Raw genomic sequence first — 17,495 nt, 5'->3', positions numbered from 1 at the left:
TATCATACGGACACTTTCCGCTTCCTTTTTAGGTTTGGGGATCAGGTGTGTTCGAGATAGACCTCCATCATTTTCAGAATACTAAAGGTTTGCTGGCAAACGGACTCAGCTGCAGCATGACTGGCTGCAGGACTTATTTTAAGGTGTGTTTGAAGAACTTCCAGACGGAGGTGTCTCCTGGAAAATGTATATTTGGCAAAGCCACCACACCTGTTCTGGGCGCAGACTCCTTCAGCATCCGGCAGGACGCCCGGCTGCGCCTGCCGCTTAACTTCACCTGGCCGGTAAGAGCACCTGCCCTGCCTGTGCGCGCAAATATATCTTAGTATTCACGAAGATAATTAAGAAAAGAAGATGACTAACAACCTGTTTTATCACTGTGACCAGTTTCATGTACAATAACCTATATTGATTTTAAATCAGATGTTTTTTATTGCCAAACTTGCCGCGTCTAATCTGTGCGTAAAAAGAGAATAGAGTTCATGATCTAGTCATTTTGTACTCTGGATAATAAATTTAATTACTCTTATGTTGAATCTTTCCATGACCGTTACAGCACTATTTTATTTATCACCAAATAACTACACGTGTCTCTTTTAGTGACGTTCATTTCCTATTTTGTCTCCACAGGGTGCTTTCTCATTACTTATTGAAGCCTGGCATTCTCCTGCAGCGGACCAGTCTGGAGGTGAGGAGATTCACACTCCTTCTTCTCCACCACTAGAGGGAGACCTGGCGCATGTAGCCTCCAGTAGTCATTACTTCCTCTTTTTTTTCCTCCAAATCAGTAACCCTGACTGTAAAATGCTGCCAAAAGCATACACAGGCTTTTTATGCGTCACTGGTTGGAGTTTGTTAGGATGCGTTCTGAGTCACTCGACAATCGTTTACAATCAAATCCTTCCAACACAATTGCACACTTCCCTTGCGTTATTTCTGGCATGCATGGGAAAGTGTGCACGGCTTAAGTGAGAATATGAAACCTTGCCAAAAAATCCCATGACAGCCTTTTCCTGGATTTTACACCTTTTTGTTAGGTCCTTCGTAGATAATGGCCACATGAGGGAAAGAGGAAATTCAGATTGTTTATTGTCTTAAAAGGACCATTGCTACATTTATTAATTGTTAAAATGTGTTTTATGATTTTATGTCTTAAATCTGATTTTTTTCTTCACAGATACCACCAACCCTGAATTCTTGATTAGCTCTTTTGCCATCCAAAGACAGTTAGGAATAGGGCCTGAGTGGGCCCAGTATGTGCAGAACGGCACGCAGACGGAGCTAAGGTACTCATACCGGTTCATCTGCAATGAAAATTACTACGGGGACACTTGTTCCAAAATATGCGCACCGAGAGACGACCATTTTGGCCACTACACCTGCAAGCCTGACGGGCAGATAGCCTGTCTACCAGGATGGAAGGGAGAATACTGCCAAGAACGTAAGCACGAGTAAAGACACCATATGGACACCTTTCTTTGTTTGTGGGGGAAAAAGGTCACAAAAGTCAGATTTTAAGCGGGAAATATTACCTGAAAGTAAAAAAAGAAGAAGAAAAAGAATGTAATATTGTGTTTTAATGACTTCTTTAAAAATGATAAATGTATCTTTACATGAGCTTCTTATATAATTCAATAGCTTATTACCTGTTACATGAGCGCAGGTGTGCGTTTGGATGTGCGGCAGCCGCTGTAATTTGAAGACAGGCAGCCTGCTCGGTTTGTACTTTCTCTGTGTGTGCGGGTTTTTTAATCCGGGGGGGTGGTCGCTCAGCAGCACGCGCCGGGGTTAATCGCGGCATTATCGGCCGCCACGCGCCACTAAATTGCGGGCTCTATTGTGTAAGGCGGCGTAAGGCAGCAGCTGCAAACGGGGCTCGAACCGTGCACTGATAACAATGGGGCAGCTGTCCTGCTTTTCTGAGAACAAGCATCTGCTGCGCTCTGCACCGCCCGTTTAACAGCGTGCACAATCAATGTCACATACACAACACGGAGAAAGGCGCAGCCAAGGATGTGGGCTATTTTTTTAATTAAGTGATCAGGGAAGAGACACATTTAAAGGCAATTAAAGTTTGTTTTAATTTTGCTTGAAATGCCTAAATTGAACTTTAAATATCTTTTGTTGTTTACAGCAATCTGTCTTGAAGGGTGCAAGGAAAGAAATGGAAACTGCACTTTACCTGGAGAGTGCAAGTGAGTATTAAAGTTTAATTGTTTTAAACTGATCCCTCAGTTGGTTTTATATACATACGTAGTTGTTCTTTTGTGTTATAAACAGGCTTTCTGACTTTTGTTTTTGAGAAAGCACAACATGAGTGTGAACGTGTGCATGAGCCAACTGTTGTGTTTTATGTGTGAACAGATGCAGAGAGGGCTGGCAGGGACTCTTTTGTGATGTGTGTAAACTCCATCCCTCCTGTAAACATGGTACCTGTAAAGAGCCGTGGCAGTGCACCTGCAAGGAAGGCTGGGGAGGCATCTTCTGTGACCAAGGTGCACATGGAGCTCTATAAAAGAGGAAACTATAGCTGAAAAAAGTCTGGTAGTGTTGGTTCCACTTAATTATCTATGCACCTATTTGTTTACAGATCTGAACTACTGCACCCATCACAAACCCTGTGCCAACGGGGCCACGTGCATGAACACAGGCCAGGGCAGCTACACCTGCACATGCCTGCCGGGCTTCACTGGGGTCAACTGTGACTCGGAGGTCAGGGAGTGTGACAGCCAGCCCTGCCACAACGGAGGCCAGTGCCTGGTGAGTCCGGAAGTCTCTCTCTCTCCTTTCCCACAACACAGGCTTTCCTGTTTTTGTTTTTGCCTCAGTCTATCTGCTACTCCAGGAGGATGCTATCGATTGTCAAGTCAGTACATGACCCAGTTCACAGATGATGTACTGTAAATAGAATTCAGACTAAGAATAATGGCGTACGTTGGAGCAGTCATAAACAGGATACGATAAAAAGGATCTGACACACACTTTTTTTGATGAACTTTCAATCTTTTCTTACCCTGCAGGACTCTATAGAGAATGGCTATAGGTGTGTGTGCCCACAAGGGTTTGAAGGGCCACACTGTGAACACAAGATGCTGACTTGTGCAGACACACCATGCTTCCATGGTGGCCAGTGCGAAGAGAGGGATAACGGCAATAGTTACATATGCGAGTGTCCTGCAGGATACACTGGACTCAATTGTGAGAAGAAAGTGGACAAGTGTACATCGCTGCAATGCACCAACGGTAATACATAAGCCTGCCTGCTTAAAAAATATTCTACACTTTCTGTTTAGCTGCATATATGATGATCTGATTTGTTTTCATATATATCAGGTGGACATTGTGTGGTCTATGGTAACCGCCGAATGTGCAGCTGTCGCTCAGGCTTTGCCGGACTGCGCTGTGAGATCAACATCAACGAGTGCGCCAGGAACCCGTGTGCAAACGGCTCCACTTGCATCGACCGCATTAATGACTACTCCTGCACCTGCCCACAAGGGTTCACAGGACGCCACTGTGACAAGCCCACAGACCGCTGTGCCACTCAACCCTGCCTCAATGGTGGCACCTGCACCATTGGAGCCAAAGGCCAGCCTACCTGTATCTGCCCTGCCTATTACAATGGCCAACAGTGCGAGTCCAGTGATATAACTTTAGCCAATACCCCGAGCCCTAACATAGGCCGAGAACCTAGCGAAAAGCTGAACTTGGCGGCCGTCACCTTGGGTGTTGGTCTAGTGGTTGTTCTGGTGCTCTGCTGCATGGCAGCAGTGGGAATATGTCACGTTAAGAGGCAGAGGAGAAAGAAAGAGGACTCCGAGACCATGAACAACATCTCCAAAGTTGACTTTCAGAAAGAGAACCTCATCTCTACTCTCGAGCTCAAGAACACTAATAAAAAGGTGGATTTGGAGGTGGACTGTCCCAGAGAAAAGTCAAATCACAAATACATCAACCACTACCACCTGGACTATAAATCCTCCATGGGGTACAAGGACGAACTGTCCATTCTGGACAAAGATGAAAACTGTGAAAATACATTAGAAGACACTAAGCATTTGAGTAGAATGTACAGGTTAGTACAAAGGAAGAGATGATTTTAACATCATGTCATTTATGTGTTCAGTAACTGACATGATATCTTTATTTCACAGCGAATGGCCAGAGTGTAGAATATCAACAATATGTTCTTCTAGAGATCCAATGTACCAGTCTGTCTTTGTAATAAGAGAGGAGAAAAATGAATGCATCATTGCAACTGAGGTGAGATTTTCTTACATTATAACACAGAAAGGACACTATTTTTATTGCAGACTTGTCACTGATCATTGTCTTTTATCTTCTTCTCTTCCAGGTATAATGAATAGAAGATGTTATTCACTGTCAACATTGGATTTCTTGTGGACTGTTTACAAGCAAGGAGAGACTGGGATTTATTTAAATGCAAGTTGCTGCTCTTGAAAACTTGATAACTGGATGGAGCTTGTGTGCTCTCCGAATGCAATACAGAAGTAAAGCTACTAATCTAAGACTGAAAAAAAGTCTGTGGGAAATAATGAGCAAATCACATGGACGTGCCCTTTGGACACTCGCCTGCTCCGTCCAAGTTCATCCAAGGGCCAAGATATTTATGCCGGCATGATGATTAGAAGTTTAAGGACTATCTAGATGTGCTCCTCTCCATGTTATAGCAGTTATCTGCAATCAGCAATCAAACAAATCCAACATACTGCCAACAGGACTGTGGAGGGAGCCAGGCTTTTCCATTTTTTTTAGTGACCTGTAATGTGCTATGCAAGCAAAAATCAGCAGTTGTGCTAAATCGAAAAGGAACTCACAAACTACTGAAAACGGTTCATTTTTGAGGGATATTTAGGGTTTAGCGGATTAAATCAGTTTTTATAAAGAATGTATGCAGCCTAGATCACAAAGCCTTACACATAAGAAGAAAAACAAACATTGTGCCCTGCCTTATCTTGATTCCTTTGCACAGCAACGTGGACGTAAAAGATCAAAAGATGCAATATATGCTAAAGCGCCATGCAGGGAAATCCACAATAAGGCCTTGTTTTACTTTATGCAAGATCACCCTTAAATAAAGACAAAGAACTACATGAAGTGACTATCGTACCAAGGACGCCTTCAATGGAAATTACTGAACCAATAATGTTATTTTACAAGATTAGCATTTCATTAGTAATTTAAGTATATGAAGCACTGATCTGTCTCTTTCTATGTTTTATAAGATTATTTTGTATATACTGTATATTTATATGTCCAGATTAGAACTTGTACATCTGTTTTTAAGTTGATTCCCTAAAAAAGGTGAATTTATTTTTAAAGTGTTTTGGTGTTTTTATTATTATTATAATTATTATTATTTTGTTATAAAAGACAACAAGAGAACACATATCTGGTACACTGTTTGTTTGTGGGTCTTTGGTGGTTGAGTGTACATGTGGTTGAATAGAGATCCTAAGTTACCTGTTGGAATCATCTAGATCTAGATCTAAACTTTGTGTGAGCTGATGTGAAAGTGGCTTCGATATATTGGTAATATTTGGCCTGGTAGCATTTCTAATGATTCCATGTCTGTGTCTATGACGTGTGTCAGTGTGATGTGAAATCAATCAGCTAGCAATCATTCAGTGGACAGCTTTGTAATTGGTGAGGAAATAAACAAATATAGATATATATTTAAAGAATCTATGTGATAATAAAGAATCCCTTCTGTTTCTCTAAACTGCTGAAGATGATAAATAATCTTAGAAATCTACAGGACTCCATGGCCCAGCTGCATGAAAATCAAAGAAAATTTACTTTAGAGATCTTTATCCACCTAAGTTTTTACAAACAAAGCATCAGGTTAGGATCTTAAGTTCCAAAAACAAAGCTGTGTCCTTCATAACCACTTGGGGGCAGCAGGTTTTGTGGAAAGTTGCTCTGAAGAAGTTGTCTTCTCTTCCATCTCTCAGCACATAAAGTATTCTGAACAGGAAGAGACAGCCAGAGGACAAGTGCTCTCAGGCAGTGTACTGATACTGATCTCAGGTATCAGCCACAGCGGGGTTAGACACATCAATGCCCAACACAGACTTCTAATGCGCTTAAGAGAGCACAGATATAACAGTTCCCGCTATTTATAGGCAGTGTGATTACCAGCAGCTATTACTGACCCTTAGGCTCCATAGGATACAATAGATGCTCAATAGATGATCTGACTGCAATGTGTGAAATACAATAACACTTTGAAATGTAAATATAGATACAATTATTCACTCTCTGTGGTCTTTAGTCAAACATTCACTTGACGTTGTCCGTACAGTCTGGAACACCGTGTCTCCTCCTGAAAGTGCAGTGTGCGTGTTTTCCTGGTCGCGGTGCCTCAATACTTCAGCTTCTCTGCTGTAATGAGATTTGATTGGTCTATCCGTTATCTAGATCCGCCCCTTCTCTGATTTCATTGGTCCTGTCGCTCTGAAGTACTCGGAACAACAACTACACGTGTTTGTACACCCGCCTCCTTCGAGACAGCATAATGATGTGGACGATGGGTTCTGCCTATTGCTCTTTATAAGAGGTCACAGCCAGACATGTTAGGATGCAGACTTTAAACAGGAAATACAGCAGAGCAGCCACTTCCTAATAACCGACTTTACTGTATTTGTGTCGCTTTTGTGTGTGTGTGTGTTATTTAAAATCACAGCTAATTGACTACAATGAAACCTCAGGACATTATAAAGGAGAAGAGCAGCATCTGGATATTTGGATATGGTTCCTTAGTGTGGAAACCAGGTTTTACCTATATGAGAAGTACAATCGGCTACATTAAAGGATACAAACGGCGGTTTTGGCATGGAGATGATTTTTATCGAGGAGACAAGGAGAAGGTGAACTGATTTTTAATTTTACATTTTTATTCTTTTTATCCTAATCTTATTTATTTATTTATTTTAATGTATTTAGATGTTTAAAAGTGCTGCTTTGCTTTGCTGATGAGATGTCTCACTGTGTCTATATCCATTCTCTCTACAGCTAGCCAGAGTGGTCACACTGGTGAAAGATCAGGAGGTATGTTTGTTTGTTTATTTGTTTGTTTGTTTGTTTGTACTGATACGATTTGATACTATTATTGTGACTGATTGTTATTTTCATATTCTGATTCCAACAACAACATTAGGAGAAATTATTGTAGCAAATTGTGCGATCAACCCTGTAATTACATATTATTTTACTTCATCATGTTGTGCAATGAAAAATTACTGTAACATGAGAAATTAAGAGAAAATTGACTAACTAAATGGAAGCTCCATTATTTTGTGTGTTGTGTTGTTTTTTTTTTTACAACTTGTACTGCAGTGGTCTATTTAAATAAGACTGAGACACACGTCAAGGAAAAAGCATGATTTATAGATGAACAATTTATTTGTAATCTGTAATCTCAGCTGAACACTGTCCCTTCCCTTTTTCCAGGCTTGCACGTGGGGAGTGGCCTATGAAGTGACTGGGTCCCAGATTGAGGAGACCAGTCAATACTTAAACATGAGAGAGTGCGTGCTGGGAGGTTATATAACAGAGACAGTGGAATTCATCCCTAAAGAGAAGGGTCAGGGTCCCCTGCAGGCCCTGGTCTACATCGCTACCTCTGACAACCCCATCTACCTCGGCCCAGCCTCGGACCAGGAGATTGCCGCTCAGATTGCAATCTGCAGCGGCAACATGGGTCCCAATATTGAATATCTGCTCCGCCTGGCAGAGTTCATGAGGCTCTACTGTCCCGATGTGGAGGATGAGCACCTCTTCTCAATTGAGGCGGCTGTTCAGAACATTTTTCAAGGCTGTGCAGGGATCAGTCTCCCAGAGCAAAACTCCCTTCTGCTGGGAGCTGTATGAAAGACTGCACTCCATACCATGATGTTTTAATACTGTGTGGCAGGATGATAATATTCATGAATCTTTGGTGCTTAAAAGGGCAATAACTGTTTTAATGTAACTTTACTGTACTACATATACAAACTGAAGCATGTGAAGCTTTGAATTCACACTAAATATATATATATATTTTCTATATACATCTTAAGGGTATCAAAAGCTATTGTACATATTTTTTTAATGTATTTGAATAAAAATCTGTGTGGGGATTTTCTTCACTTGTTTGAACAGGCCCACGATTTGTGTCATAAATGTGTATGTCTGAGGCTGAATGCTTTACTCTTGCCTCATGGTTTCACGTCACGTGGCTGAGGAATGTTTACTCTGGCATGAAGTGGAAATGCTGACTTTATTCTCAGAAAGCTCTTAGCTGCGAGGGATCTTGGTGATGCATCTATGGTGCATTTATATTGAGATGTATAGTTCCTCTAAAAACCCTGAGTGTTCTGAGGATATCCAGGCTTTTCTGTGCTGTTCCCAAGTTCACGTTCCAAAACAGGAGGCTATAAAAACATTTTTTTTCCAAGGTTTTGAACTTCATAAATTCTGCCAAGCACAGCAGTGGGCCCATCTTTTTTTTTTTTTTAAATTCCTCTTGTGCAGCCAAGCACTCCTCAAACACATACAACTCTACATTAAAATCCAGTTTAGATCAGCTATGTAAGGGCACCAGAGGGTAGACAGAAATAAAACATCTTGTGTACTTCCACCTAATTTAATTATGATACCATATCTTCACATATTGAGATTGTGTTTTACTCAGTAGTAATAAGATGAACTCCAAGGAAAATTCTGTGTGCTGTGTATGGGTGTAATCTATACCGCCATTTATAGGGGAAAGATCATGGAAGCCTGCCAACTCTTACTGTATAGAGAAAGTGGACTGGGAGGTGGAGGGGGGTGTGGGTGCAGCTCGGGTTTCTGAGCTTTTATCACATTGCACCAACATGTGCACATGCCACATGTCAGGCTGGAAAGAGTAGTTTCATCCATGGTTAAACAAGTCTGCATTTACAGCTGTACAGTTCTGTGACACAGTTCTGCTTTCCAAGAAATCAGCCCAAAACTAGGTCAAAGGTTTGGAGCTGCGAAAGCAACAGAGAATGAGAACATACAGTTCGAGGAGAGATCCGTAGGCAGCAGCGAAGACATGGACAGAAAGACAGCTGATGTTACCCCACCACGTATTATGACACAACTGCAGTTACTGGAAAATAGAGATATACGGAGCTGTTTGTCATAAACTTAGCACTGAAAGATTGTTTACTATCAGAGTACAGCACACCAGGTTCTCAGTGTGTTGTTTTCAACAAAACTAATGAGATCACCCAGAAAGGCTACACATGCAGCAGTGAGTCAATACAAAACAAGCATTTGTCTGTGGTTTCCCACAGCATGGGATCATGTAATACACACGGCAGGACTGGTACAAGTTGTCCACTGATGACTCAGTTGAGTCAGAGGTATTTACTGCCTCCCACCCCGCCCTATGCAAGTTATTTTTATTCAATTGTGTTTGTTTGCTTCTGATTTACATTTTAAATTTTTTCCAGGATTAGGAATAGTGTGTAATCACAGGTCTAAAGTAACAAAGTACGTACATTTACTCAACTACCATATTTCCATTTTCCAAAGTACAATTTAAAAGGGCATGGATATTTCTTCTTCTACTGAAACTACGTAATCTTGTTTCCATAGCAAGTATAAGTCATCCTCAACACCTACGCGTCTGCTGATTCTAGGACACTACAGGGAACTACACTCATCTCTTGTCAAACTTGTCCAACCAGCTGAAGTTCTGACTGCCCCAAATATCTTCTGTTGTATGAAGGTCGGAAAAAAGCATGTATTTAGTTTCGCCGTGCTGCATTAGGGCATCGTGATTTACAGCTCAATCTGGCACCTCTCATCAGAGCTATAACAATAAATATAAGTCAATCAATAAACAACCTCTACCGCACTGTCAGGGCTCTATGGTCGGGTTCAGAGGGAATTTGAGAGCCAGGGGTCACCATGTTAGAGGAAACACACATGCAAGCATTGTCTATTCTTTTTGTATTCTCACCATAAGAGGATAGTAAATTTGAACAGTGTGGAATCCTCTGAGCAGAACACACTATGATTATGTAAAACGCCACAATGTAGAGAATGAGGTCACATCATCAGAATGTGCATTCCCAGAACAGCAGACACACCTATACCAAAAAAAACATCATGCCTATTGAAGCATTTTGGAGCCTCCACCTGCATGCTAATGTGTACCCAGTCTGAACCCTGACCCATGGCTTTGGCTCGGTCAGCAGAGGGCTGAAGGTCACCCTGGAAGAGTGTTATAGAGAAAGTGATTGGGCCACTAATGGAGTCCATCCGCTTCAGAGTCCTGGCCCTCTTACACTTAGAGGTCAGCTCTGTACGCTGAGGGTCACCTGACCCCTCTCTGGGCTCCTGCCAGAGGACATGGGTGCTCTGGTCATGGAGGCCATTTCACCACAAGAGTAGGACTGCCCATTAAAAAGGCACAAATGAAGGCTAATGATTTGGCAGTAAACTACATACCTTCCTTCAGCCCTCTATCAATGAGGCTAATCTTCCATATGTCATCTATTTCACTGAAAGAGTGCTTTCTGATTACTCACATCAAAAGACTGCATCTGGTTTCGGTGTGAGCTTTTCTTTCTACACTGACTCATCCATCATTGCACAATGAAAAACACTATTCTTTAATCCATTCATCATCACTGGTGGTTGATGTGAAAATTGTTTCTTCTCAGCCAAACAGAACATGACTCACGCCTACTGGACCTTTTAATCCAATCTGTTTGGAGCAGGATTGGAGACTGAACCAAATTACAGCTGCAGCCGCAGAGCTGCCTCCTGCTTCATTAGCCTCCTCTTTCCCTGAAGAACAGCACTATTGGTGCTCTTAATTTCATTTCTCTAATCTCATTTACACTCAAACTCCCCACAGCTAGCACGGCCTGGCTGCAGGGCGTCAGGATCTGTGAGTTCTGTCAGTGAGTTTTACCTTGAAGCACCACAAATATTTGGAGTTACAGATGATGTACAGATGTTCAGCACTGATAATAAATATTCTGTTCATCTGATCATCTCCATACTTGGTAGGTAACTGCAGGTCCTGCTCATTCTAATCTCAAGATGTACTCTGACCTAATTACATCCTAAGTTTGGAATGATCTGTCATAGATCTGTTATCTTTAACCTTTTTTTAAGATCAGTTGAGCTGACAAAAGGCAACAGGGCGTATTTCTTTGTCCACTCTCCAGGAAACTCTCCAAGTCAGCTATGCAAAACTGTTTTACTTCTGTACTATAGTTGGCCCCAGTTCAGTCTCTGCAGGTGCAAATATGTGTGGCTCAGTGCAGTCCTGCTCTGCTTTGGCATCAGAGCAAATGCTGCAGTTACCACATATTGTGAGGTTAAATAAACCTCTTGTGCTGCTAACTTTGTGAAGGCAGAACAATGAGCTGAAGCAGGTGTTTCTTTTTGTTTTTCTTCAGTGGCTAACTGCAGCGCCTCAGCTGACATATACCAATGTTTACACACAAATTATACAGTATATATGAACAATATTTATTATAAAAAATGACAGTAAGTGAGGGTACTGATTCAATGTGTAGTAACTGCACCCTGAGCAGATGCTGCTTGTTTTTGGTAAAAACAACACCCTGCATACCATACTGCACTGCAACAAAGATGCCTTTACCACATACTCTGCTTTACTTAGTAAATACATTAACATGTGCCAGAAATAAAACAATTGCACAACATGTCCATGAAAAGAGCCACACTATAGAGACCTGAATAGGAGGACAGTACATTAAGTAAATGGAGTAATGCTTTGAAGTGACTGAACACTCTACATACCTAAAAAAATGGGTCCTTATTAAATATTAAATTTTAAACTAAATTTCCCCTCTGATTATTTCTGTGATATTTCTTCTGTGTGTGAAATAAAAGTGGATTTCCTTGAAGGGATAAGGCTCTGAATGGAAGTGATGCAGGTGGGGGATGAGCCTCCAGCTCCCCCTGTTGGTAGACATGAGTTGTGTCTGAACAGGATTCTGATACGTTGAAGTTACATTATTACCTTATTCCATTAGTAAAGAAGTAGGTGATTGATCATATGCATTGTGATATGTTGATGTTCTCTGCATTTTAAATAATTCAGGACTTGCCTTAGGTTTGATTTCCCTGCTATGACAAATCCATGCAAAGGTATACGGTGAGAAGCAAAGATTATGATTAATGACAGCACAAAGGCCTTTCCTGGGTAACTCCGGCTTTTAAGACAGCTTCAGGTTCTCAGGTACCCTGATTCATTTCTTTCTTAGCCTGAATCAAAAGGCCCTGAAGGCTTCCTGCCATTTTTCTCTGGAGTGTTTTCTCTCAACAGGAAAAGCAGGAAGGCAGCTCTGTTTCCCACACACTCACAGACATTCCATATCAATGCCATTTTACAGCTGACTGGTGAGCAGCTGCACAGTCATTGTGGCAGTGTCAGAGAATTTATGTGGCAATATTAGAACTTTATTACCAAATGATCTAAACTGGGGAGTAATGTCTTTAAAACAATTTAAACTCTCCTGCAATATAAGGCACTAGTTTCAGGCTGTTATATATATTTAATGATGTAAGAACGAATAACCTGCTCAACCTGACTGTGCATGCTTTCCTGCCCTAAATTGTTGACGCGTTCGTCAAATGCTTCATGCGTCAAGTAAAGTGTATAATCCCACGTAATGATGCCTTGTGTTTGTTTGGAAAGTTTTATGGTCAGATCATGTACTCATGTTAATCAGCCAATTGCAGCAGAGTTTCCTGTTTAAACAGATTCTAATCAGGCTGTGCGAGAACATGTGCTGTCGTGTGGATTGATGTGGAGCCAATTGAAACTAAAATAAGAAGAAAACACAGATGCTTCAAAGGCCAAAGGGTGAGACCCCTGTTGATATTGTTATCAGTTCCCTGGAATGCAGTGGATCAAACATGCAGGGCCTGAGGCCCTGATATGGATTCTTGCACAGCCTCTAAAGAAACTAACATAATTTTAATATTGCTGGAAATTCCCTCCTTTAAAATAATCAGAAAAATAAATATGTGTCATCAAGCATCAGGTTTTTCCACAGCATATATTGTAATTAAATTACAATATTCTAGTGAACTACTGTCAGACTCAAATCATAATAATATAAACGGATATTATAAAGTGAAATAATGTGAGATACAGTGAACAATATTATATATCCTCAATGTTTAAAAAGGAACTTTTCTAGTGATTTGATTTGTTGTGGTGTCTTAACATTAGTTTTCTTTTGTAGAAAACTTATTGATGAGCATGTGCTCATCAATAATACACTGCCTCTATTACCTTATGCTAAGCTAGTTGGATAATGGCTGTAGCATTATACATTTGTAACTTTACAGAGGAGTCCTGCCCTCCTCACAGAGAAGAGAAAAAAATAAAACACAAAAATATATGTAGTTTTTTTGTGTGTTGTGTGTTAAATCCATTTATTAGTTTAAACATATTTAATCATAACACCTCAGCTGAAGGGTACATTTCTGACAGTTTTAGAGCATGTCTGTGTATCCGTCAGAGGACAGAGGACATGCCCCCTGTGATGCCCTGTGGAGGGTAAAGTGGGATTAGTCCACTGCTTTTGGACCCCTGCCAGGGTTTAATGGAGCAGGAGTAACTACACTGACAGGGATGCTTGCTGGCTAACAAAAGCTCCAAAACACTTAAGCTTTACTTAAAAATTGGGACAGGCTGACTTACCCTAAGCTGGTTCAGATTCAAATGATACAATACTGGTTATCCTATTAATTCAGATTAACTGCAAATGCACTGATACAAAAAAAGGGTAAAAAAAAGGGCAAAGCAGCCTATCCAGCAAGTAACACTCTTACATTCATAGTCTTAGTTTATGCTTTCCTGCAATCCCTGGCTACAAGTCAAGAATGTGAACCACAGGGGTCAGCTGGGAGGTAGGGCAGAGCAGAGGGGGAGATCACACAGGTCTGAATTCCCATGAATCATTTGGTACAGTGACCATAATGTGCTAGAATTTGAGCTGACCTGAGAAAAAGACTGTATCCTGTTGCTCATAAACTAGACTAGATAGGCTAATACAGAACGCTGTTTCTGGGCAGGACTTCCACATAATAACCTTTACACAAAACCAAAACATAAGGCTGAATTATTAGTTGTTAAGAATGTTAAGAATTTTAGGGCAGGTGGAAGCCTGAACACTTACAGGAACAACTCTTTGTACCTTGTGTGTATCACACAAGAGACATTAAAGCCTCCATGTGTCAATAATCTTTATGTCCCGTGTCCAGTAAATGAACACAATCACACAATGAGACACAATGTATAACAAGTGAGGTGTGCCCTGTTTGTGAGCCTGCAGTCACACCTAGGAACCAAAAGAAAAGAAAAAGCATTTCCATTACACGGAGTGTTGTAATGGGTGTGGTAGATGCACCCCTCCTGCTCTAATCCTCATCACTTAAGAGCCCATAGGCAATATCTACTTAAAGAGATATTATGCAGGAAATGTTATGCAAATGGCTTGTTTATCGCTGTGCCTCTGTGTCAGCCATTTTGTGGCCTGTATACAGTATGCCGCGCTGATCTCTGGCTTAGGGAGAAGCATAATCTTTTAACACCTATCTGACAGATTTCTCTATTGTTGTCGGATTTGATGTGCGACGGAACCTTCAGGCAGCTCCCTTGTTTACCTTTTTTTTTTAAATGTCAGAGTAATAAGGGAACCTCAAAGGTATTGATCTTATCTGCGAATAAATGTACAGACTGCAATCACTTAAATGTATCATTCCATATAAGGAGTGTGGCATTTGATGTGTGTATTCTGGAGGATCTCCTAAGCTGCACACATTACCCTTACTAAGCAGATTACCTCAATAAATCTATGTCAGGATACATTTCTGCATGTCTAGTCATGCAGAGAGGGAGAGAGAGGGAGAGAGAGGGGAGCGTGAGAATGCATACACAAAACATGTTTACAGTAACAGATGCATGTGCAGACAGTGAGCCAGCACACTGCTGACATCTGCTGCACAAACTAAGGCATACATGCATGCCTTGTGAAGACATTTGCATATGAAAAGCAGCACTGTGGCTGATCTGTTGTAATAAAAAAAGTAGGGGAAAACATGTTTGGATGCAGGGATATTTAAAGACCTTTTCCTGTGTTTGACATTTACCTTGAATTAAGGAACTGCATTGTGACTCACAGCTGTCAGAGCTGCGGCATGGGAGTCGAGCTGGCAACAGTGGAGCTGCGGGTTTGAAGGGAGCGGTGGGGGGGTGGACCAGATGTTGTCCTCCTTCCATAGGGAATAAACTCTATCACTCGCACCACAGGTGGTGGGAAGGGGGGGGAGAAAGGGAGAAGAGAACGAGTAAGTGAGAAACAACGGCAAACAGGAAGCGGGGACCTTACAACACAATGCTTACAGAGTTTCCTGCAGGCTCAGACAGATAAGGAGCAACACTTTGTTTTAAGCTGTATTTTCACCCACAAACGTTTCCCGCACTCTAAATCCACAATTTACAATGCTTGTACAATTCTTCTACACTACAGCTGGGATATTGTGCGGTAGGAAATGTGGATTGTTTCTAGAGAATTTGAGGGTGAAAAGGGCCAAATTTTGCACAAAAATATAAGCACAATAGTGGGTTCACAATCAAGGCAACATAATGTTGAAACACTGTCAGTAATATAGCTGCTGCTGTAGGCCAGCAGTGCAAGTAAATCTATCAAAAGAAGCTGTGCACTTAAACCTACCCCTAACACTAACCCTAACTGTTTGATTTTTGTTTGTTTGCAGACAAATCAACCCTATGACCAAACATAGTCATGATCACAGATCAGACTTCTGCACTTTTATTTTTGATTTGATTGGAGTTTGTATAGTTTGTATAGTTTGTATAGTTTTGTGGTGCAGAGGATGGTGTAGGTGGAGGTTTAAGCCCACTCTGTCTGATATCAGATGTCACCTCCTCTACTTATTCTTTGTTTGTGTGTTTGTTTGTTTTATATGAATTCATTCTTCTTTTTTTGTTTTTCTGTGTTTGTTTTAATGGGAAATGTGGCACAGTGCTGCTGCTGTTTTCTTTCTGTGCCTGTGTGGGTTTTGATTCCAAAGACATCCTGTCAGGTCATTGAGGACCCTTATCTGCTGTAGTTGTGAGTGTGGTTAGGGTTAGGTTAGGTAATGGTTGTTTGTCTGTCTGTTGGACATGCGTTGGGTGGACATATTATCCAGGGTATAACCTCTTGCCTGTTGATCCCATAGGCGCATGATTTCTTCTTTTATTTATCTATTTCTCCCGTTCTTACTGTTCTTTCTTTGCTGTTTTCTCTTGTTCCTTTTCTCTTTCAGCAGCTTCTTCTTTGCCTTTTCCTCTCCTTCTCTGACATGGCTGCTTCACTCAGTTTTTCTTATAGCAGTCTGGCCTCCTCCTCCATCATCAGGAGCTGCTGGCTGGTCTTCAGTCTCTGGTCTTTGTGCTTCAGCTGGTCTTCCAGGTCTTGGAGCAGTAATTGCATTTTCTTTAGGCCGTCCTCTTTAGCCTGTTGCTCGCTCTCCTGTCAGCTCGGTGACTCTGCAAGAGTCTAGAAGAACTCTTCTGACCCTGGTTCTTCATTTGGCTATAAACAAAGGATTTGTGGCAGTAAAGAAAATAAAGTTGTTGTTGTTGTGAAGTGATGCTGGGATTGATGTTGTATTGTTGTGTTCTTGTGTTGGGATTAAAGTTTTGTCCTTGAAATATTGTCACTAAGTTCTGAATGCAGTGTGTGTCACTGACATACGTTATCTGTTACGAGCTAAATAATGTCGCGTTTTACTGCGGTCCTCTATAGACAGTTATAGAATGTCATAGCATGTCATCAGTGTTTTAAATTGAAGCCTTTTAACAGGTGATGTCATCAGTCTATTGTTTACTGTCCACAGCACAGGTGATTTTCCAATCTATAACTCTTTACTGTGATTTCTTACAGTATGTAATTGTTTTATAATTTTCTATACGGTACATTTGTGTTTACTGTAGTTTTCCACAGTACATAAATAGTTACTGTAATTTTCACAGCAACTCCTTGAAAACTGTATTTTCTATTATGAATACACAGTATTTTATACAGTTACTGTTATACAGTAAGTTACTGCACTGAAACACTAAATTACTGTGGATTTTTTTACAGTGCAGTACATGTTCCAACATTGTAGATATGACAGTAGAGCAGCCATGGTTTCTGTGAAGCAGCAGCATTGCAATACACTGAGTGAATGACAGGAACTGTATCAGTATCAAATACAATGTGCTTATGAACCCTGTCACCCTGAGGAAAGACAGGATGAAGCATGTGAGTGATGTCGCTACTATAAACTGCAGCTGATGACAGTCCAACAATGGCCACCCAGCTGTGCCCTTTGCCCTTTAATTGCCCTAATGCAGTGCAATACACTGATTCATTATGGATTAGAAACATCAGTTTCATTTGTAAAACAAA

At 41.1% G+C, this 17,495-nt stretch overlaps 2 protein-coding genes across 5 annotated transcripts in view; both read left to right on the top strand.

The window, feature by feature from the left end:
- Positions 1 to 5,691, top strand: part of LOC114427007 (delta-like protein 4) — a 30,735-nt gene extending 25,044 nt beyond the window's left edge. For all 4 annotated transcript variants that reach the window (XM_028394691.1, XM_028394693.1, XM_028394692.1 and 1 more), the window contains 10 exons: positions 33 to 284; positions 631 to 688; positions 1,178 to 1,441; positions 2,135 to 2,195; positions 2,365 to 2,495; positions 2,591 to 2,760; positions 3,021 to 3,243; positions 3,334 to 4,075; positions 4,155 to 4,263; positions 4,355 to 5,691. In XM_028394691.1, the coding sequence (XP_028250492.1) occupies positions 33 to 284; positions 631 to 688; positions 1,178 to 1,441; positions 2,135 to 2,195; positions 2,365 to 2,495; positions 2,591 to 2,760; positions 3,021 to 3,243; positions 3,334 to 4,075; positions 4,155 to 4,263; positions 4,355 to 4,360 (2,016 nt within the window). In that variant the 3' untranslated portion in view covers positions 4,361 to 5,691. The remainder of the gene's footprint in view (positions 1 to 32; positions 285 to 630; positions 689 to 1,177; positions 1,442 to 2,134; positions 2,196 to 2,364; positions 2,496 to 2,590; positions 2,761 to 3,020; positions 3,244 to 3,333; positions 4,076 to 4,154; positions 4,264 to 4,354) is intronic.
- Positions 5,692 to 6,527: 836 nt separating this feature from the next.
- On the top strand, positions 6,528 to 8,164 carry LOC114427398 (glutathione-specific gamma-glutamylcyclotransferase 1-like). The gene is made up of 3 exons (XM_028395447.1): positions 6,528 to 6,890; positions 7,036 to 7,071; positions 7,474 to 8,164. Exons 1-3 carry the CDS (start codon positions 6,720 to 6,722, stop codon positions 7,891 to 7,893), a joined length of 627 nt encoding a protein of 208 aa, XP_028251248.1. The 5' UTR covers positions 6,528 to 6,719; the 3' UTR covers positions 7,894 to 8,164.
- The last annotated feature ends 9,331 nt before the right edge of the window (positions 8,165 to 17,495 follow it).

The sequence above is a fragment of the Parambassis ranga genome, chromosome 22 (assembly GCF_900634625.1).
Source record: "Parambassis ranga chromosome 22, fParRan2.1, whole genome shotgun sequence".
Taxonomy (NCBI): Eukaryota; Metazoa; Chordata; class Actinopteri; family Ambassidae; genus Parambassis; species Parambassis ranga.
The sequence above is the reverse complement of the archived record's forward strand: the minus strand, read 5'-3'. Positions and strand labels throughout refer to the sequence as shown.